At 34.5% G+C, this 19,998-nt stretch overlaps 1 protein-coding gene across 6 annotated transcripts; it reads left to right on the forward strand.

Annotated features, from left to right (window-relative positions):
- The first annotated feature begins 384 nt into the window (after positions 1 to 384).
- LOC111367614 (protein AE7-like 1) lies at positions 385 to 10,930 on the forward strand. 6 transcript variants are annotated; one of them, XR_002697865.1, is made up of 7 exons: positions 890 to 913; positions 1,157 to 1,256; positions 2,538 to 3,985; positions 4,090 to 4,183; positions 4,371 to 5,024; positions 9,985 to 10,030; positions 10,691 to 10,726. XR_002697865.1 is itself a non-coding variant. In XM_022988584.1 (5 exons), the coding sequence occupies exons 1-5, from the start codon at positions 547 to 549 to the stop codon at positions 10,789 to 10,791; spliced, it is 465 nt and encodes a 154-aa protein (XP_022844352.1). In that variant the 5' UTR covers positions 430 to 546; the 3' UTR covers positions 10,792 to 10,930. The 6 variants fall into 6 exon arrangements, 3 of the variants coding, with proteins under 3 accessions (XP_022844352.1, XP_022844351.1, XP_022844350.1); XR_002697866.1 differs by lacking the exons at positions 2,538 to 3,985; positions 4,090 to 4,183; positions 10,691 to 10,726 and adding an exon at positions 385 to 658 and having other exon boundaries at positions 808 to 913; XR_002697867.1 differs by lacking the exons at positions 2,538 to 3,985; positions 4,090 to 4,183; positions 4,371 to 5,024; positions 10,691 to 10,726 and adding exons at positions 409 to 658; positions 7,970 to 8,494 and having other exon boundaries at positions 808 to 913.
- Positions 10,931 to 19,998: the final 9,068 nt, after the last annotated feature.

Below are 19,998 nucleotides of genomic sequence, written 5' to 3' on the forward strand. Positions count from 1 at the left end.
TTCTATCACATTATTTTTTTACAGTACTTATTTTCAATTATATTTCTTTATTAAAATAATATTACACATAAATAAAAAAATGCATTCTTTTTAACCACACATTTTAACGTCAATCGCTATTTCATAAAGAAAATTCTACTTGTACATAATGGTATTCATAATGCGCTGTGACAATTATTCGATTGTTGATGTACAAGTGTATAATTTGAATTAAAGATTAATCTAGTACTACGTATAATTATAGACACTATTATATAGATAATTACGTACATATAGAATTTCCCATTTCATAATATATTGCTCACAAATAATGAAACACAGACAAGCACCGAATAAAATTTTTGAGAGAGTGAATTATTACAAGCAGACAAAAATGTACATGTATGGCTGCATCACGCATTGAATTTGTGATACTAACTTCGAAACACGCGTCAATATCTTATATGTGCTTCACCGTTTTCATGTTCTTGCCTTAAATCGATTTCAGATTGCCTTAAATCGATTTCCCCAATCTGAAAATCAGTGAGAGACAGACAGAGACTGAAGATGACTTTGGGACTGATTAATGCGAATCCGGTGGTCCATGCCAAGAAGGAACGTGTCGTTCGCACTGAAGATTCTCACACCGATGACGCCGTTGATCCTCTTGAAATCTACGATATCCTTTAGTTGATTTCCATTTTGCCTATTTTCCCTCTTTTTTTTTTTTTTTTTTTTTTGGGGGTAAAAAATCAATTAAATTGAGCCAAGTTTAACTGAATTGCGTGAATCGAATTGGATGTGCGATCTTTGACAATAACTCGATACATTTTGTAAGAGATATAAGAGATCCGGAGCATCCATATTCGCTAGAGCAGCTCAGCGTGCTTTCTGAAGAGTCCATTACTGTTGATGAGAAGCTGGGCCGCATTTTGTGAGCATACGACTATGAGACTACTAACTACTATTACCATTTGTTTTCGTTATTACAGATATTTAGTGGATAACAATTTCATTTTTAGTAGCCAACTTAATTCAACTGGCTCTGGATTCATTACATGTAGATTTTCATTTTGATTGCTGGCCTGATTTTATTAACCTTAATTTTTAACTCAATGGGTTAACTCCAGAGCAATAATTTGCGCAATAAAGATTTTTTTCCCCCATTGATTTATAGGATTACTTTTACACCAACAATACAGCACTGCAGCATGGTGACAGTAATTGGTCTTTGCCTAAGAGAGAAATTGAAGGACCATTTTCCTCCACATTTTAAGGTTGGTTTTTCTATCTGGATTATAGATTGAGAATTTCTTTTGCAATCATGTGTCTCGTATTTCCTTGACCAGTCAACCAATCAAATAAATGGAGTTAAATTGCTTATAGACTTGCTATAAGATACTGTTTCAGTAAGGAATTGCTATAAGATACTGTTTCTGTATGTAATTAAGAAATGGTATTGTTGTCAAACGAAAGTATTGTAGTTTATACATTCTAGATGCATGCTTGCAAAAGTGGAATTATATCAGTTCCACTTCTTCTGGATTACCAGAATAGTAATTCATCTTATTTAGTAACAACCATCTAAGCCTTGTAATTATGTTGTGAAAGAAAATTTGCTAGCACCATCCCCACTGAATTTCACACTCATGACTGCTCCCTTGTATAGGTTCTTGGTACTAAATATTTTTTGGTTATTTAAAAAGACATTCCACAAGGAACAAGTGGAATTTCTTCTATTCGTGTTAGTGTATTGATCAAGTTTGCTAACATGTAACTTCCAAAATGTTGGAGAATCTCATTAGGGAGTTCTGCTCAAAACCAACAATTTTTTCTCTCATTTTTTTTTGGTGTGCACTGATTGAATAGTAGATTATCTTATACACAATTGGTTGGTATTGAGAGTCATATTATGTGATATACATGCCCCAGTATTTCTCACTTAGGTATCAAGAATATTCCATAATTTATAGACGTGATACTCCAGATCTTTCTATTGTCATGTGTAAAGAGAATTAATGCGAGAATATTGGTGTGTGTGCTTCCCTCACTTAGCGATCTGTTTCATTCTTACATAGGACATTCGGATGTGCCTGCTTCCCTCATCTTAGACCTATAATTCATACAAACCTTAACTCTGTTCTTCAAAATATGTGTTCATCATGTGTAGCCCAAGTCAGAAATAATATAGGTGTCTCCACCCCACAGCACATCACAAGAACTTTAGTTTTTAATGAATCAGAATTCGCATATCAGTTCACATTAGTTCCAATGCCAAGAAATAAGAAGATATTCTACATTGACAAAAATGGAAAGTTAGAGCTAGTTTTTGTGGGTATGTTTATTAATTGTAATGGAAAAATTTAGATTATTATATGCCTGGCTGCAACATGCAGTAGTTCACGGTATTATAGCCTGATAAAGCCTCAAACAAAGGGCAATAAATACTTTTGGAACTTATTGAATGTCGAACATGTTACTGTATATATTTGAGTTAATTTTGGAATAGATTAGATATAGTATTTTTGGAGATTGTAATTTATTTAATTTCCTTGTAGATTATAAGATTGTACATATATATACAATAGGGCACCACAGAATGGAGAAGTGAAATTTTTTAGAAATTATTCGGGTTTTTTTGATATGGTATCAGAGCCATGATTTTTCTCACACCTGGACGCTCGTCACTCTCGTCGTCTTCTTCGTCGGTGTGTCATTTTTGTTCTGTGTGGATTCCGGCCCTCTGCATTGCATCTTTCTAGTTCTGGTGGTCTATCTTGAAACTTCAGGTCGGGTTCCGCTAGTCAGGATGACACGAACCCGTTTCTTTAGTCATCAGAGGCGTTGCTGGTAGATTCGGCCTCCTCTCTGTTCCTCAAGTTTCGATGACATCGGTAAAGGATTCTCCGGTGATTTCTAGTTGATTCTTGACTGCTAGTGGACTGAGGAGGTGAACGATTTTTTCTTGGGTTTTCAGTGGAATTTCTTTTGGTTTTAGCAGTATATTTACAGATTGAGCCTTAACTTGGTTGGGCCGTCCTTTTCTTTTTCTTGGTTTCACTTAGTTGCTTCAGGTTGGTTATTTTTATATCTTTGTAGGATAATTTATTCCGTTATGTCTTCGGATAAATTGGAACTATTTCCCATATGTTTTAATGGCAAAAATTACTCAGCTTGGGAATTTTAATTTCAATTATTTGTCAAAGAAAAAGAGTTATGGGGTCATCTTGATGGAAGTGATCCCGTCCCTAAAGAAGATAAAGAAGCTTTCTCTACATGGGAAATCAAGGATGCTCAGGTTATGACTTGGATTCTTAGCTCAGTTGAACCTCACCTTGTTCTCAACCTACGATCTTACAAAACTGCTTCTTATATGTGGGATTATCTTAGTAAGTTTTACAAGCAGGACAACACGGCCCGTCGATTTCAGTTGGAATATGAGCTGGCTTATTTTACACAAGGGAGTCTCTCCATTGAGGAATATTTTTCTAGTTTCCAAAATCTTTGGGCTGAATATTCTGATATTGTTTATGCTAATGTTTCCGCTACAGCTCTATCTGCCATTCAGACAGTGCATGAGACAAGCAAAAGGGATCAATTTTTGATGAAGCTACGCCCAAATTTTGAGGCTACACGTTCTAATATGATGAATCACTATCCTGTATCATCTCTGGATGCCTGTTTGGGTGAACTCATGCGTGAGGAGCAACGTATCTTGACTCAGGCTGCCATAGAACACAGAGCTATTATTAATACTCATGTTCCAGTAGCTTATGCAGCACAAGGGAGGAATAAGGGTGGAGACATGCATGTCATCCAATGCTATAACTGTAAAGTTTTTGATCATATTGCTCGAGATTGTTCTAAGAAATATTATAACTATTGCAAGAAACAAGGCCATTACATCTCTGTTTGTCCTATTCGCCCTGAAAGGAAGTCTACTACTGTCTACCATACCTCCACTCGTGTCTCTACCTTTGCTGCACTACCTGTTGCCTTACACATGGTTCATAATCCTATTTTTGCTGTCTCCCCTAATCCATCCACCCTCACTCCTAAAATAGTACAACAAATGATCAATTCACCTTTTTTCTGCTTTTGGACTCTCAGGTGCTCTTGCAGTTTCTTCTAAGCCGTGGTTCTTTAATTCTGGCACCTCCAACCATATGACCAATAGTGTTACTCCTCTTTTCAATATTAAAAGGTATGATGGCAATTTAAACATTCACACAGCTGATGGCAGTTTGTCTATCAGCGCTATTGGTGACCTTTCCTCTTCCTTGACTAATTTTTTTGTGTCTCCTAATCTTTCTACTAATTTGATCTCTGTTGGTTAATTGGTTGATCATAATTTTGACGTCCATTTCTCTCGTTCTGGTTGTGTTGTGCAGGATCCAGTGTCCGGGAAGATGATCGCGAAGGGACCTAAAGTAGGACATCTGTTTCCCTTGGATATCTCTACTTTCCTAATTCCCCCTCATTCTCCTTTACTTTCTTTTGCATGTATTGCTGCTAGTCTTGGAAATAAGTTGTGGCATAACCGTTTAGGCCACCCAAACTCAGATGTACTCCGTACTTTATTTAATTCTGGTATATTAGAAAATAAAAGATGTTCTTCTCTTGATCTTTCTTTTGAATGTACTGCATGCAAAATTGGCAAAAGTAAAGTTCTACGTTTTCCCTCTCATGGCTCTTACGCCTCATAATATTTTGATATTATTCACAGTGATGTTTGGGGAATTTCAGCTCATACTTCTCATGTGGACTATATAAGTATTTTGTTACATTCATTGATGATTTTAGTCATTTCACTTGGGTTTATTTTTTAAAGGCCAAAGCCGAAGTCTTTTCAGTCTTTATGCATTTTCTTGCCCTTCTTGGGATTCAATTCTCTAGCGGCATCAAGATCTTACGATTTGATTCTGAAGGTGAATATATGTCCAATGAGCTACAGGACTTTCTCTAAAGCATGGGTATCATCTCCCAATGTTCTTGTCCTTTGACATGCGGTGTTGCTAAGAGAGAATCGTAACCTTCTCGATATGGTAAGAACGCTTCTATTTGACTCACTCATGCCTCCTAGATTTTGGTGTGAAGCACTTTCTACTTCGGTTCATTTAATTAATTACCTACCCTCTCCTACATTAAATCATGTTTCTCCTTTCTTTAAATTGTTTGGATATTTACCTTCATATTCTAATTTTCGTACATTTGGTTGTATTTGTTTTGTGCATTTTCCTGCCTATCAGCGACATAAGCTAATCGCTCAGTCTACTAAATGTGTGTTTCTTGGTTATGCTGTCTCTTAAAAGGAATTTGTTTGCTATGATCCTCATGCTCAACGTATTCCTATCTCTAGGAATGTGGTTTTCCTAGAAAATCAATATTTCTTTTCATCTCGTGTTAAGCTATCATCCACATCTTTATCTAGACTGCCTAGCTTCCCTGATTCCCCAACTACTATGGCACGATATAAACCTGGTCTTATGTATGAACAGCGTCCTCGTGAGCCCCCTCAAGATCTCGACCCGACACCTAATCCTGCTATAGTTCCCACCAATCTTCATCGGTCTACATGTCCTTCTCGACTTCTTGATCAGTATGATTTCTCATCTCATATTTCTCTTATCGCTGCTTTATCTATTATTTCCATCCTCTCTTGCTACAAACAGGCCATGGAACATGTGTTGGCAAAATGCAATGAAAGCAGAACTTCAGGCACTTGAAGAGAACTACACATGGGACGTCGTGTCTTGTCCTCCAAATGTGAAACCTATTGGGAGTAAGTGGATTTTTCTGTGAAACTTCGCTCTGACGGCTCGTTGGATCTATACAAAGCTCGTCTTGTAGCTCTGAGTAATAGACAGAAATATGGGGTCGACTATGAGGAAACATTTGCTCCTATTGCCAAAATGACCACAGTTCGGACAATCTTAGCTATTGCTGTCTCACAATCATGGATCCTACATTAGATGGATGTGAAGAACGCATTTCTTCATGGCAATCTTCACAAGGAGATTTATATGAAACTTCCCTCTGGTATGCCTACCTTTTTATCTCGTGATGTTTGTAGACTACGCCATTCTCTATATGGCCTGAAGCAGGCTCCTCGAGCATGGTTTGAGAAGTTTCGTCACACACTTATTAACTTCAATTTTACCTAGAGTCAGTATTATTCTTCTCTTTTCTTCCGGACGTCTACAATGGGTATTGTGCTTCTTTTGGTTTATGTGGATGACATCATCATTACTGGTACTGGTTGTAGTTTAATATCAAAGCTTCAACAGCTTTTACATGCTACTTTCCATATGAAAGATCTTGATCAGCTTACGTACTTTTTGGGATTGGAAGTTCATCATTGGGCCAATGGTACTTTATTAAACCAACATGAATATGTTCAAGATCTTATTGCGTTAGTTGGGTTGGAAGACTTCTTCGGTGGACACTCCAATGGAAGTAAATGTAAAGTACAAGAAAGATGAAGGGGATCTTCTGGATGATCCTACTCTATATCGTAGTTTAGTTGGGAGTCTTATCTATTTAACCAACATTCTCTCGGATATCTCCTATGCCGCCCATCAGGTTAGTCAGTTTATGTCTAGTCCTCGACACCTCCATCTTACTACTGTTCGCCAAATTGTTCGTTATCTTCGTGGATCACTTACTCGTGGGTTGTTCTTTTCTAGAGGGTCTGGTTTTCAACTTTCTGCCTACAGTAATTTTGATTAGACTGGGTGTCCAGATACACGTCACTCGACTACGAGTTGTTATATGTTTTTGCGCGATGTGTTGATCTCTTGGAAATGTAAAAAACAAGATCGTGTTTTTAAATCATCTACTGAAGCTAAGTATTGTGTCATGTCCACGACTTGTTCTGAAATTATTTGGTTACATGGTCTACTCAGAGAAATTGGGTTTCTCAAACTAATCCTACTCATCTTCATGCGGACAATACTAGTGCTATTCAAATTGCAAACAATCCTGTCTTTCATGAACGCACAAAGCACATTGAGATTGATTGTCACTTTATTCATGATATTTTGGAGGATCGAGTGATCTCCCTTCCCTACATTTCTTCTGACCTTCAAGTGGCGGATATCTTCATCAAATCATTGACTCTACGGCGACATCACTTTCTTGTATGCAAATTGTTGCTGGTTGACTTCCCAGCATTAATTTGAGGGGGGGATGTTACCGTATATATTTGAGTTAATTTTTGAATAGATTAGATATGCTATTTTTGGAGATTGTAATTTATTTAATTTCCTTGTAGATTATAATATTGTACATTTACATACAATAAGGCACCACAGAATGGAGAAGTGAAATTTTTCAGAAATTATTTGGGTTTTTTGATAGTACAGATCGTTTAGTTAGTAGAACACATTCTGATGCAAAGGATTTCACAATGGAGGCAATTGCAAAGCATGCTCATGATACTACTCTGATCTACCATGTCTATGTTAATTTAAGATTTTCCATCCAGATAGGCTTTCCAAACGAATGTTTGATTGTGGTGCATTGATCAATTAAAGTCGGGAATTACTAGAGTACGCACAAAGTTTCTTTGTTAATCAGCCTAGCGTGAATTAATACACCTGACTAGAAATGTAAACTCACGTACAATTTTGCAAACGATTCTCCTAGAAGGTATTCAATGTACAGGCCTGCTGTGGTTGCAACTAGTGTGTTTGGGAATTACAACATCAATTAAGTAGTTGATCTTCGAAGTTAGGGGACTCGTGAGGAATCCTATTCAGCATGGACAGCATGCAAAGTGCAATGGATTCGAAAAAACTCAGAGAACATTACTTTTAAATTTCTGTTCCACAATCCTCGTCAGCAACAATTGTGGTTGTTATGTTGTACTCAACTCTGTTGCATCGAAGCAATTCATGCAAGCGTTTTCCCAGTCCTTCGGCGATTACCATTTCGCATGTTATAAATATTTTATGCTTCTCGTTCCATCTGGTATTTTTTCGGTTGACAGGTTCCTTCTGGACTTGAGGTGCGTACACACTGGAGTGTGGATGGTAATCCTCCGTGCGCGACATGAAAGGATCATTACAATTTGTGCTTCTTCTGTTGACGTGACCAACAAATGGTGTGCCACAACCGAACTCAAAAGTTAATTGCAGTTTTAGAAAAAGGGCAAGAACAATTAATTCGATAGATGGAAAGATGGACAATTGTACCAGATTATTGTATGGATCCATCATGTGAAAGAGTGGATGAATGGGTGGCACAAAGTGTGGTCAACTGGAATAAAAAAGGGTTAAGCCGTGGAATACTGTACTTGGCCACGACAGGGGGCTCCGCAAGAGATGTCTGATTTTGCACTTGCTGGTACTCGAGGGTCAGAAAGAAGGCGAAGACATAAAGATGGGCAAACTCGTTGGTCCACTAACGGTGTACGAAGTTTATCCTGTCCACTGAAATGAGGCGTAGGTCGAAAAAGAAATTGGAGGAAGATTCAAGAAAGAGAAAGGGATGCAATGTGGAAAGGGCATATTTGGTAATGTACAATCAATAGTATATCTGCAGTAATTTGTTTGAAACTTGTCAGATGTCATGCAATAAAGAAGGAGTTTTATCAATAATAAAATCTTGAAAATAAGAAAAAAGAAAGAAAGAAAAAGAAAAGAAAAGAACCACCAGATAGGGGCTAAATTATTTTAAACCAATTCACCCAATATCGTAGTGTTTGGATAGAATAGTTTTGATAAATATAAATGAAATTTGGAGACTTTTCTCCAATTTTGATTTGTTTGTTAATCCAGGTTATTTCTAAAGCCGGGGAGAGGAAGAGAAGATAGGCCACAATAGAGGACGATAAACCAATCTTATTATTAGCTCTATCTGAATACAATTATTTATAGGACCGAGGTACACACTATGATCCTTTATTCTGGGGATATCTACCAAATATATAGGCCCAAGCCTGGGTATCTACCTTAAGCTAACTCCCTAGGCTCACCCGCATTTCAAGCATACTCCTGCATTATCCATTGATTCCAAAAGAATGTTCTTCAACAACTCGAACATGAGACCCTACCTTATTTAGAGTATTGTCACCATTTTGCCCAACAATTATAGCTCATGATATAGATGTAATTCCATCCTAAATCACCCGGAATCAAGCTTGGGAATCCACCCTAAGCTCACTCCCATGTGACCATTCCTTTTTAAGCATGTTCCTGCATTATTCACCCACTCCAGGATAATGCTCCAACATCGGCCTGAACACTGAACCTTCAGCTTTGATACAGACTTAACACGAGATATTTCCACCACTTTGTCCAATAGCTAAGCTTATAGCACAAATACAATTCTCCCTAAATCACTCAAAATAAAGCCCAAGAATCCACCCTAGGCCAACTCCTTTGGACTCAATTCTTTTTCAAGCACGATCCTGCATTATCGAGAAAAGGACATAATATTAAATGATTCCAGCCGCATCCTATCTCCATTTCTCATCGTTATCGCAATGTCTTTTGTTAGAAAATATGTTTAGAAGAATACCATGAAGATATCATCTCATAATCATTTGTATGCAGAAAAGCAAAATAAGGGAAACAAGTCGATTCTAAGATGTTTTATATTCGGATTTTGGAATCAGATGCAAGGCAGTCTGGAAATAGATGGTGAAAATGAAATAAGAAAACAATTCCACCTTGTTACTTTTCTTATTTTTCCCTGGTAAATTTTAAACAGGTTATACTGAAGCATTTATATATGGCATTTCTCTTCTTCCTCTGTTTTGTTTTTTGTAGACAAAAAATTGAAACAAAATGTAAATAAATCTTATATTCTTGTATCTTTTCCACCTACATCACAAGGCAAAAGTATTCTAACGTGGCCAAATTAAAAATGAGCATAGTAGTACTAGTAGTAGTACATGCTTGCCAGAGTATCATATATTTCAATTTTTTGTTTGGGAATTTGCTAATTTGGATTTTGCATGTATCTAAATGAATATGTATGTTTACGAATGTGGTTTTACAGGTAGATATAAAAGTGGCTCCTGGATCTCATGCAAATGAAGAATCAGGTGAAAATCCTATATGATTTATTTACATCAGATATGATTCTCAATTTATATGTATATTATAGGACAGAACTGAACATTGAACAATAAAAAAGTATCTGAAAAAACCTAGAGCATATCTTGGTTGTACTAGCCATCCTAGGCAAGTTATGAGTTAGGTTAATCATATGGATGAGAACCAATTTGGCAGACTAAATCATGGTTTGATAGATCATCATCTTAAATATCAGGTGGGGAAGCAATGTGTCTCCCCAAGGAAGAAGAAGAAAGAGAATGAAGCACCGATAGAAAAGAATGCATAAATTAAAACGGACAGAGACTTGCATAAATTTGTATTATTATTTACTACACACCAATTGTATTGTTGGCTAATCATCATTGTTTCAATTCCTAATGCCATATAGGGCTTGGCCTAAAATACTCATCTTTAAGCTGCTGGATATATATCTTTTACTGATTAATTGGCTGCAAGTTTATCTCGAGCTACACCTGCTCTAGTATGTGGATAAATAGCTACTTCCTGTAATGTAGAACCCATGAATGTGAATTCATGTGTGGATGCAAAAAAGAAAGCAGATGCTAATTTCCTTGGCCATTGTTTGTGCATGTTTTGTGTTCTGCTTTAACCTAACTCAGAACACTCATTGTTTGTATTTGGTGCAGTTAATAAGCAGTTAAATGATAAAGAAAGAGTTTCTGCAGCTCTAGAGAACCCGCATCTTCGCCAACTTGTAGACGAGTGCCTTTACTCTAGTGAACTTTAAGCAAATGCGCTCTTTACTGCCAAATAAATTGTACTATAGGCTCTTTAGTTCTCCATGTCTGCGACACTATGAGTTGTTTTCATGTTTTTTATTACAATGGACCAAACTGGCTTGTCAGTATTCCAATCGTCTATCTTCACCTGGGTGTGCCAAAACTGTACCAGGCACACATTCCCAGCCTTGCCCAGTATGGTATGGTCAGTGTCAGGTCAGCATATATCTAAAAAAAATAAAAAAAATCTCAGCAAATGTATTGAAAATGAAATTTTTTGGGCCTGGCATGTCCGTCTACTATTATTTAAAATGTTGTCATGCTCAAAATTCTCCCCATATAGCATTTGATAGAGTCACACGCATTTTTTAATAGTGTATTGATGGAAAATATGGTTAAAAAATAAGAAAAAGTTGTGAATTTGCGCGTAATATTATTTTATTGAAAAATGTCTGGTTGAAATAATATCAAATTAATCTTTAAGAGCGCATTTTTTTGAAATAATGTGGGTCAAATAGGGCCATAATGCGGAAGATCATTTGGTGCGAGTTCGCTCTGGGAAGCCTAACAAGTTTAAGGCTTTTGCCAAACGAACAGGCCTGGACGTCCAGGCCCTGTCCCCCAAGAATAGTTCCAAATTGAAAAGAGGTCTGGGGGTGGAATAAAATTCATCAATCTTGAAAACACTTCATGGTCATATTGCAGGGAGGCTTTCACCCCACTTGCTAGGAAAATTTTCAGTGGTGAAAAAGGTCTTTATTAGCTCCAGGCTATCTTTTGTTATTTGGGTAAACGAACTCTATCTTATGATTAGTCTTCTGACCAAATATTTTACAACCTGCAGAAACGTTACCTCATCAATCACACATCTTTGTTAATAGAAGTTACTAAGCTAAGTAACTTATTTCAACTTTCTTTCTTTCTTGTGAGCGGGGTGGGGGTTGATTGTTAAATTAATGTGTAAGAAGATAAAATATAACTCATTTCAAGGGAAAAGTAACAACCAATATTGTTGTGAAATGAAAATAAAGGTTAGCTTTTAGAGGATGATAGTGAACAAGATAGAGGTTATACCTTCCAAAATGCCTAAAAAAATTCTTGGTGGGAATACAGAATAGTCTTTCTAGATAATGATTCTGTAAAATGTAAATGATATCTTTTGCTATTTTAATTGGAACATTTGCATTCAATGACCATCCATTGTTAGTCTATAAGCCATGAAATTTGGTCTTGCAGTGTTCTGAAGAACGTGTTAGGAAAACTAACAGGGAGGATACGCAAGGACATGTTTGATATACAATATTTGACAAAATTGAATATTACAAATGACAAGATGTAGCTTTATTATTATTGAGGCCTCATTATAAGGTAGGGATAGCAATTTCAAAGACCAACTTGAAAAAGGAAGAAATTGGGTGTTCCCTTGCGATCGCAAGATGGTTACATTGTTCACGACCATGGACAAGAATTATATCATGTGATCACGACAAACATAATCATATGATCATATGGTGGTTCGAGACGGAATATTTTCTTTCCTAAAACATGGAATGAAATTGGGACACGATTCTTGACATAATTTTAGGGACTATATATACGTGAGGAGAGAAGCTTTTGAGCGCAAAACACATATTCCATACATCAAATTTCATACAAGTCACTTGGATTTTGGAGAGGAAAGAAGATTGAAGAAGATTATTCAAGAAGCTAGTGTCGAAGCAATTCAAGATTATTTTCCATCTTTCTCTAAACTTAAGTTCAGCATTATGTATTATCAATCCAACCTGTGTTTTTTATAATCTCACGATGTTCGGCTAATTGTATAAACATTAGGATAATGATGAACCCTATAGTTAGATGTTTAAATGTTAAATTTCATATTTTGACTTTAAATATTTGTTTGGTTGAATTGTTTGTTGGATTTCAATAATTTTCAAATCACTGTTGGCGGTAAGAGTGCTTGAACTCAAAATATTTTCTCTTTGGAGCCAAAAACTGTCCACTGATATATATTGAAAATACTAGGGACGATTCAAATCCAAAACTCCTCTCTGATCCAAGTTATAATTTCTGGCGAAAAATCAAGCTCTCATGAGCTGGATGTTAAACTGTTCTTAATTTAACAATACATGTAGGGAAATTTAAAATATTTTCAATTCCCTTCAAAGATCGTCGTTATTGATAGAAATTGTGGTTAGAATTATACCTTTAGTAAATTATTCAATCTCCTTGAAGAATCTTGATCACAAATAATCATGGTTAGAAATACACCTTGTCCCCTCCTTTCTCCTGAACGATATGTGATCTATTTGAAGTATCCTATGCCAACCCATGCCCACTCACATACCCACTTAGCAACCTACTCAACTCCTATGTGAATCACCTTTGTTTCGGCCTAGGATTTCCATAAATTCCCATAGACCTCCATTCACCATCCTTGGCTTTCAAACAACCACATCAATATGCTCCATAATGTAGGATTGAACCACAAGAATCCATTTTGCCTACCATACACATAAACCCTTCCACTATGACCTCGACTATCCACCACCAAACTGCTGTTAATGTTGGGAATTTACTTAAAATATACAACGAAATTTAAACAACATTTCAATTTCCACCAAGAATCTTTTTTGTGTTTAGAAAGAAACTATGATAGGAATTATACATTTGTTGAATTCTACAAACTCCTATGCTTATTTTGAACACAAACATTCACAATCTGTAATTAACAGCTGCCCAATAGTCCAGCCTCTAATGAAAATCCACAAAGGGAATAAGAATGAGAGAATCAAGGTTCTCATTTAAAAAGAATTAAAAATTCTTTTTCTTTTTCTTTTTTTAACCTTGACTATTTGCTGAATTATTTGTGCTTTTCACCAATAGAGGAAAATTCAATAAATATTCATGAAGTATTTGTTAATGGTTGTTTGTGAAAGTGGACTGTAAAAGTTTTACATAATTCATCCTTTATTTTGGGGGGCGTGTTGTCAAAACTAAATAAGTTTTTGTATGAGAATGAAAATTGATCTGTAAATGCAAATTATGACTATATTTTAGTTGTTGGTTTGGAATTTTATGATCTCGATGATTGATAATTTGAACTTGTTAAATATTTGTTGTTTATTTTTTTAGGTATTCATTACTAACTTATATGGTGCAAGTCTAAAAATTTAAGAAATGAAATTAGAACCGAACGAAACCAAAGCAGAGCCTGACGATTCGGTTCAATTCAGTTTGCTTCCATATCTAAAACACCAAAAAAAAAAAAAAAATTACTTCATGACTTGGTTCTATTCTCTTGGATCTAAAACCAAATGGAACCATATCGACCTCTACTTAAACTTAATACGGTCCAATGTTTAATTAATTAGTAACTTAATTAAACAATTGTCAAACACTTGGCAGTTATCAATTATTGTATTTCATTCTTTGCATGTGATCCATCAGGTTCCCGATCACGATACATAATAACTTGAATATTATTTGGATCTAATCAAAATAAGATCAACTAAAACACGATTATAACTTATTATTAACTCACATAGATTAATTAATTCATATTCATCGTTTCAAATTGACATCCAACAATATTCATGGCAATACATGTGATCAAAAATATCACGTGGTATGACAAAATCAACTATTTGTTTACTGTGAAACAATAAACCCTCGTCAATATAATCCAATCAATTATGAAATATAAATTGTGTCAATCTCAATTATTGATCATATCTTTCATTCAACTGTTAAGTTAATGTAAGTCAATAACTTTTTTGACTTATGAGTGCATTTTGGTCAATTATTTTAGTACCAACTTAATTGAATGAAATGTATATCATAATCTCTTACTATCTAAAAGTGATGAATCATCTATTAATGATTCACAACTTTAATATGATTATTGACATATTCGAATGATGTTGTATTTGCGACTCTTGATAGAGCAACGTCCAATATCACCAAATTGTGAATATTTACATATAAGGTACTATGATGATATCAAGTCGAAGGATCAATTCCACTACCGAAAGTTAGAGGTTAACCACTGACATTAAGATCCATGTGACATCTTTCCAACGGATCTTCAATTTTTGTTCTCTTAGCAAAACATCCACGTGTTCTTTTAAGTATCAGCACACTTTAACTTGTGCAATCAGTTATTTACTGCACAAGTAAGAAATGTCACATGTGATGGTCTATTTGTAATAATAATATTTATATATCATTATTATTTACGACCACAAATGATTAAAATTCAGTTGTATGTAATTTGTATCTTACAATTACAATTTCAATTTCTTGTGACTAAAAAAAGACTAAGATTTGAATGTACGGCTCTATTATTTAAATTAATAGAATACTAAATCAATTAAATAATTGATTTGCTATAAATAAAATGCATTAATCACATTAAAAATATTTACGACCTATATCGATTGAACTTAGCTGTGACATTTACGTTCAAAGCCTAGTATAGTAAACATATTTGCCCATTCACCATAAAACTTGGTCTCGAACAAGAAGAAAAGTTAGTGGCCCACCATTGTACAAGGATTTCCAACCCCTGTAATTCCAACAAAGGAAACTTGTTAACTGCGAAGCCTTACGCTGCAGGTGTTGAGAATTTATTTAATTATGCACAGCGGAATTTAAACAATATTCCAATTCCCAGCAAGAACATACTTTGTATTTAGATAGAAACTGTGACAAAAATTATACCTTTTTTGACTTCTATAAAGTCCTTTGTTTTTCTTGAATTCTAACAATCACGATCTGCAATCCAAATCTGTTCAATTGTTCAACTTCCAATAAAAATCCATATAGGGAACAAGATTGAGACAACCAGGATTTTTACTTTTCTTGTGCTAGCAAAAATATGAAATTTTTTCTTTACAGTTTTTAAATCTTAGCAGCTTATTTATATAAGCTCAAATGGGCTTAGCCCATCTCACCGCTTAATCCGGTTCAATGTTTAATCAATCCAATTAATCAAATTTGGTTCATAAATTAATTAATCAAATGAATTTATTCAAGCTATTGATAAGCAACCCAATTAATTAATTAATTATCCAACACTTGATAAATAATTAATTAGTAAATCTCATTCTTTTAGTTCTTCTTTTGTGTATGTCCCATTAACTTCCCAATCAGATGCCTAACAACGTGAATTATTATTTTGATCTAATCAAAATAGATAAATTAAAATACCCCTTTTTAATTTATCACAAATTCATATTCATCGTCTCAAATGGACATCTAACAATATGTCATGACAATACATGTGACGGGAAATGGTATGACCAAACTAAACCTGTTCGTTTACCATGAAACAATACCCCTTCGTCAATATGATTCAATCAATTACGATACACGAAAGTGTGTCAATTCTGATTATCGATCATATCTTTTATTCCGCTATTAAGTCAATATAAGTCGAAAGCTCTTTTTCAATTTATGAGTACACCTTGGCCAAAGATTTCATTTTCAATTTAACTGAATGAAATGTATATCATAATTTATTACTATCTAAGAGTGACAAATCCTCTATTGATCATTCACAATTTTCATATGATTTTGAATATACTCGAATGATGTCGTATTAGCGACCCTTAATAGAACAATATCTAACATCACCAAAATATAACTGTCCTCATATAAGGCATTATGATGAACTCACGTCAAATGACCAATTCTACTACCGAACGTTTGAGATTAACTATTAACACTCAAATAGTTATCAATGTAGAATCTCCTAGGGAATCTCAAATATTTTGTTTTGTAACAAAACATCCATGTGTCCTTTAAGTGTCACCACACTTTAACTTGTGATATTAGTTACTTACTTCACAAGTAAGAAATGTCACACATAATGGTCTATACGTAATAACGATATCCATATGTTGTTATTATTTACAACCACGAATGATTTAAGATTCAATCACATGTAGTTTGTATCTCACAATTACAACTCTTTGTGATTAATAAATTATCAAGCTTTGAATTTACGGACACTGTTATTTAATTTAATTGAATATTAATTAAATAATAGATCTACCATAAAATTGCATGAATTATATATTAAAAGTGTTTATGTCCAAAATTGATTGAACCTAGGGCATAACACTTATAATAGGGTCTATCATTTTCGCTGTGAATTCATCGTCACATACGTCATCATCGATCTCTCCAGTCCCTTCTTTAGAATTCGTACCGGCCACAACTATCCATTTTTACCTTATTGAATCACTTTATCCATATCTCTCTCATACCCCCATTGTTACCCTACCATGATCACGACTGCATATATGGATGGCAATCGGGCTAGTCGGTTCAGGCGCCCCGTGGCTCAGCTCGAAAAAAGCTCGAGCTCGTTCGGCTCTAGACTCGAGGTCGAGCCTCATTTTTGTGTGCAGGGCAAAGCCCGAGCCGGCCCATATGGCTCGTCGGCTTGGGCTCACAAGCCTATATTTAAAAGAAATACAAAAAAATATATTTTAGAGGCAGCAACACGTTGTCTTCTAAGGCAACTTGTTGCTGCCAAAAAAAGTCGTGGAGGCTGCCTTCTTTATTAGAAAAATACCAAAACCAATATCAAAATCGAGCCTGCTCTGCTCGGCTTGGCTCGAAAATGTCTGAGCCGAAAGTTCGGGTCGAGCCTAATTTCGGCCCGGCTCAAGCCCAGAAAAGAGCTCGATAATTTTACCCGAGCCTCAAATTTCGGCTCGACTCGTTGACATCCCTAACTGCATATCTCTCCACATCTCTATATTTTATGAACCATCCTCACCTATCTCCTATATATATATATATATTTTTTTTTTTTTGTTCTTGTCTCTTCGTTTTGGAGCATTGACAAATGACATCAATAGCTCCTCCCATCATTCAATCAAGTTACTTTGGTAGTTCCTTTAAAAGACATGGACTTGATTGTAATGAAGCCCACGAGCTCAGCGTGCAATTTATTTAAGATGTGATATTATTTTTGGTAACATATGAATTGTTTTAACCAAGGCATAGATCATACCTTGGTGGCTTAACAAAATTGATGAATTTGTGCGTATCACGAACCTTAATCTTGCTTACACGTTTATTCCCTTTTTGTCAAGAAAATTAGAATTTAGTTTTCTAGCTTTGGTAACTACACACTAAGATTAGTATTTATTTAGAGAATACTGTCTTAGAAAAGTTGGATTGTTTCAAATGTAAAAAATACTTTAAACTCCTACATAAGTTTTAATTAAAGTAATATCGTGTTGGAAATTTACTTAATCATGGACAATGAAAAATAAAATAATTCCAATTCCCACCAAGGATATGCTTTGTATTTAGATAAAAACTGTGACACAAATTATACATTTTTGTAGATTCTACAAACTCTTTGTTGATCTTGTAACACGAACAATCACGATCATTAATCCACAACTGTTCTATTATTCAGCCTCCAATAAAAATCTATATGGGGAGCAATATTGAGAGAGCTAGGCTTTTCTTTCCTTGTGCTAGTAAGAATAATTATATTCTTTACTGATTTTTTTCAAACCCTAACAACCTATTAACATAAGTTCAAGTGAACTTGGCTCGTCTATTAACTTACTCCAATCCAATATTTAATTAATCCAATTAATTAAATCTATTCCATTAATTAATTAATCAAATTAATTAATTTCAACCTATTAACAAGTAGCTCAAGTAATTGCTTATCCAATACTTGTCAATTAATTAATTGACGAATCTGATTTTTCTAGTTCTTTTATTGTGTCTAATCCATTAGATTCCCAATCATGATGCATAATGACATGAATTATTATTTTTGTCTAATCAAAATCGATAAATTGAAATATCCCTTTTTAATTTATCACCAATTTACATTCGTCGTCCCAAATTAACATCTAGCAATGTGTCATGATAATACATGTGACGCGAAATGTCACGTGGTATTACAAATTTAAACTCGTTCTTTTACCGTATAACTATAATCCTTTCATCAATATCATTCAATCAATTACAAGATATGGATATGTATCAATCTCGATTATCGATCGTATATTTTAGTCTATTATTAAGTCAATATAAGTCAAAACCTCCTTTTCCGCTTATGAGTACACCTTGACCAAGGATTTTATTATCAACTTAACTGGATGAAATGTAGATCATAATTTGTTACTATCTAAGAGTGATGAATCCTCTATTGGTCATTTATAACCGTTAGATGATTCTTGACATACACAAATGATGTTGTATTAGCGGCTTTGGTAGATCAACATCCAACATCACCAAAGTATGTCTATCCTTATATAAGGTACTATGATTATCTCAATTCAAATGACCAATTTCACTACGGAACGTTAGAAATCAACCACTAACACTCAGATAGTTATCCATGTAGAATATCCCTAGTAAGTCTCCAATATTTGGTTCTATCACAAAGCATTCACGTGTTTATTTAAGTGCCACCACATTTTAACTTATGAGATCAACTACTTACTTCACAAGAAATATCACACGTGATTGTCCATTCATAATAATGATATTCGTATCTCATTATTACTTACTACCATAGATTATTTAAAATTTAGTCATATATAATTTGTATTTCACAATCACAACTCCTTGTGATTAATAAATTATTAGAATTTGAATCTACAAACTCTATTTTTCAATTTATTAGAATATTAATTAAATCAATAATAGATTTGACATAATTGAAACCCATCAACTAAATATATATTAAAAATGTTTATATCCAAAATTGATTGAACCTAGGACATAACGCTTATATATTGTATATTTAAAATAGATATCGGGTTCCAACACTTCTTACTTATCATTTTAAGGTGAATTAATAGTAAATGGTTTTAGAAGGAACTTCATTCACATTGTTAAAAATATCTATATTGTGGGTGATACGTATGAAACTATAAACCTTTGAAACTTGCATCGAGTCAATTATAAATGATTTTGGGATGAAGAGGAATTAATTAGAATGATTTGAAGAATGACAAAAATTGCATGAGAAATGTAGTCCAACAGAAAAAGGGAAGTATTTCATTTTTCTACTCCAACTCTTTCTAAAAAACAATTTCAACAAATATTTTAACCTAAATCTTGTTCTATAAATACCTATCTTAGCCAAACAATTAAAAGAGGCTTGTAGTATTTCACTATATACAACGAAAGCTTGGGAGAATTCAATATACAAATATCATACAAGC

This window comes from Olea europaea, chromosome 18 (genome assembly GCF_002742605.1).
Source record: "Olea europaea var. sylvestris chromosome 18, O_europaea_v1, whole genome shotgun sequence".
Taxonomy (NCBI): domain Eukaryota; kingdom Viridiplantae; phylum Streptophyta; class Magnoliopsida; order Lamiales; family Oleaceae; genus Olea; species Olea europaea.

Coding starts and splice junctions, on each gene's coding strand:
- LOC111367614 (XM_022988582.1), top strand. CDS start 3,281: ATGACTTGGATTCTTAGCTCAGTTGAACCTCACCTTGTTCTCAACCTA.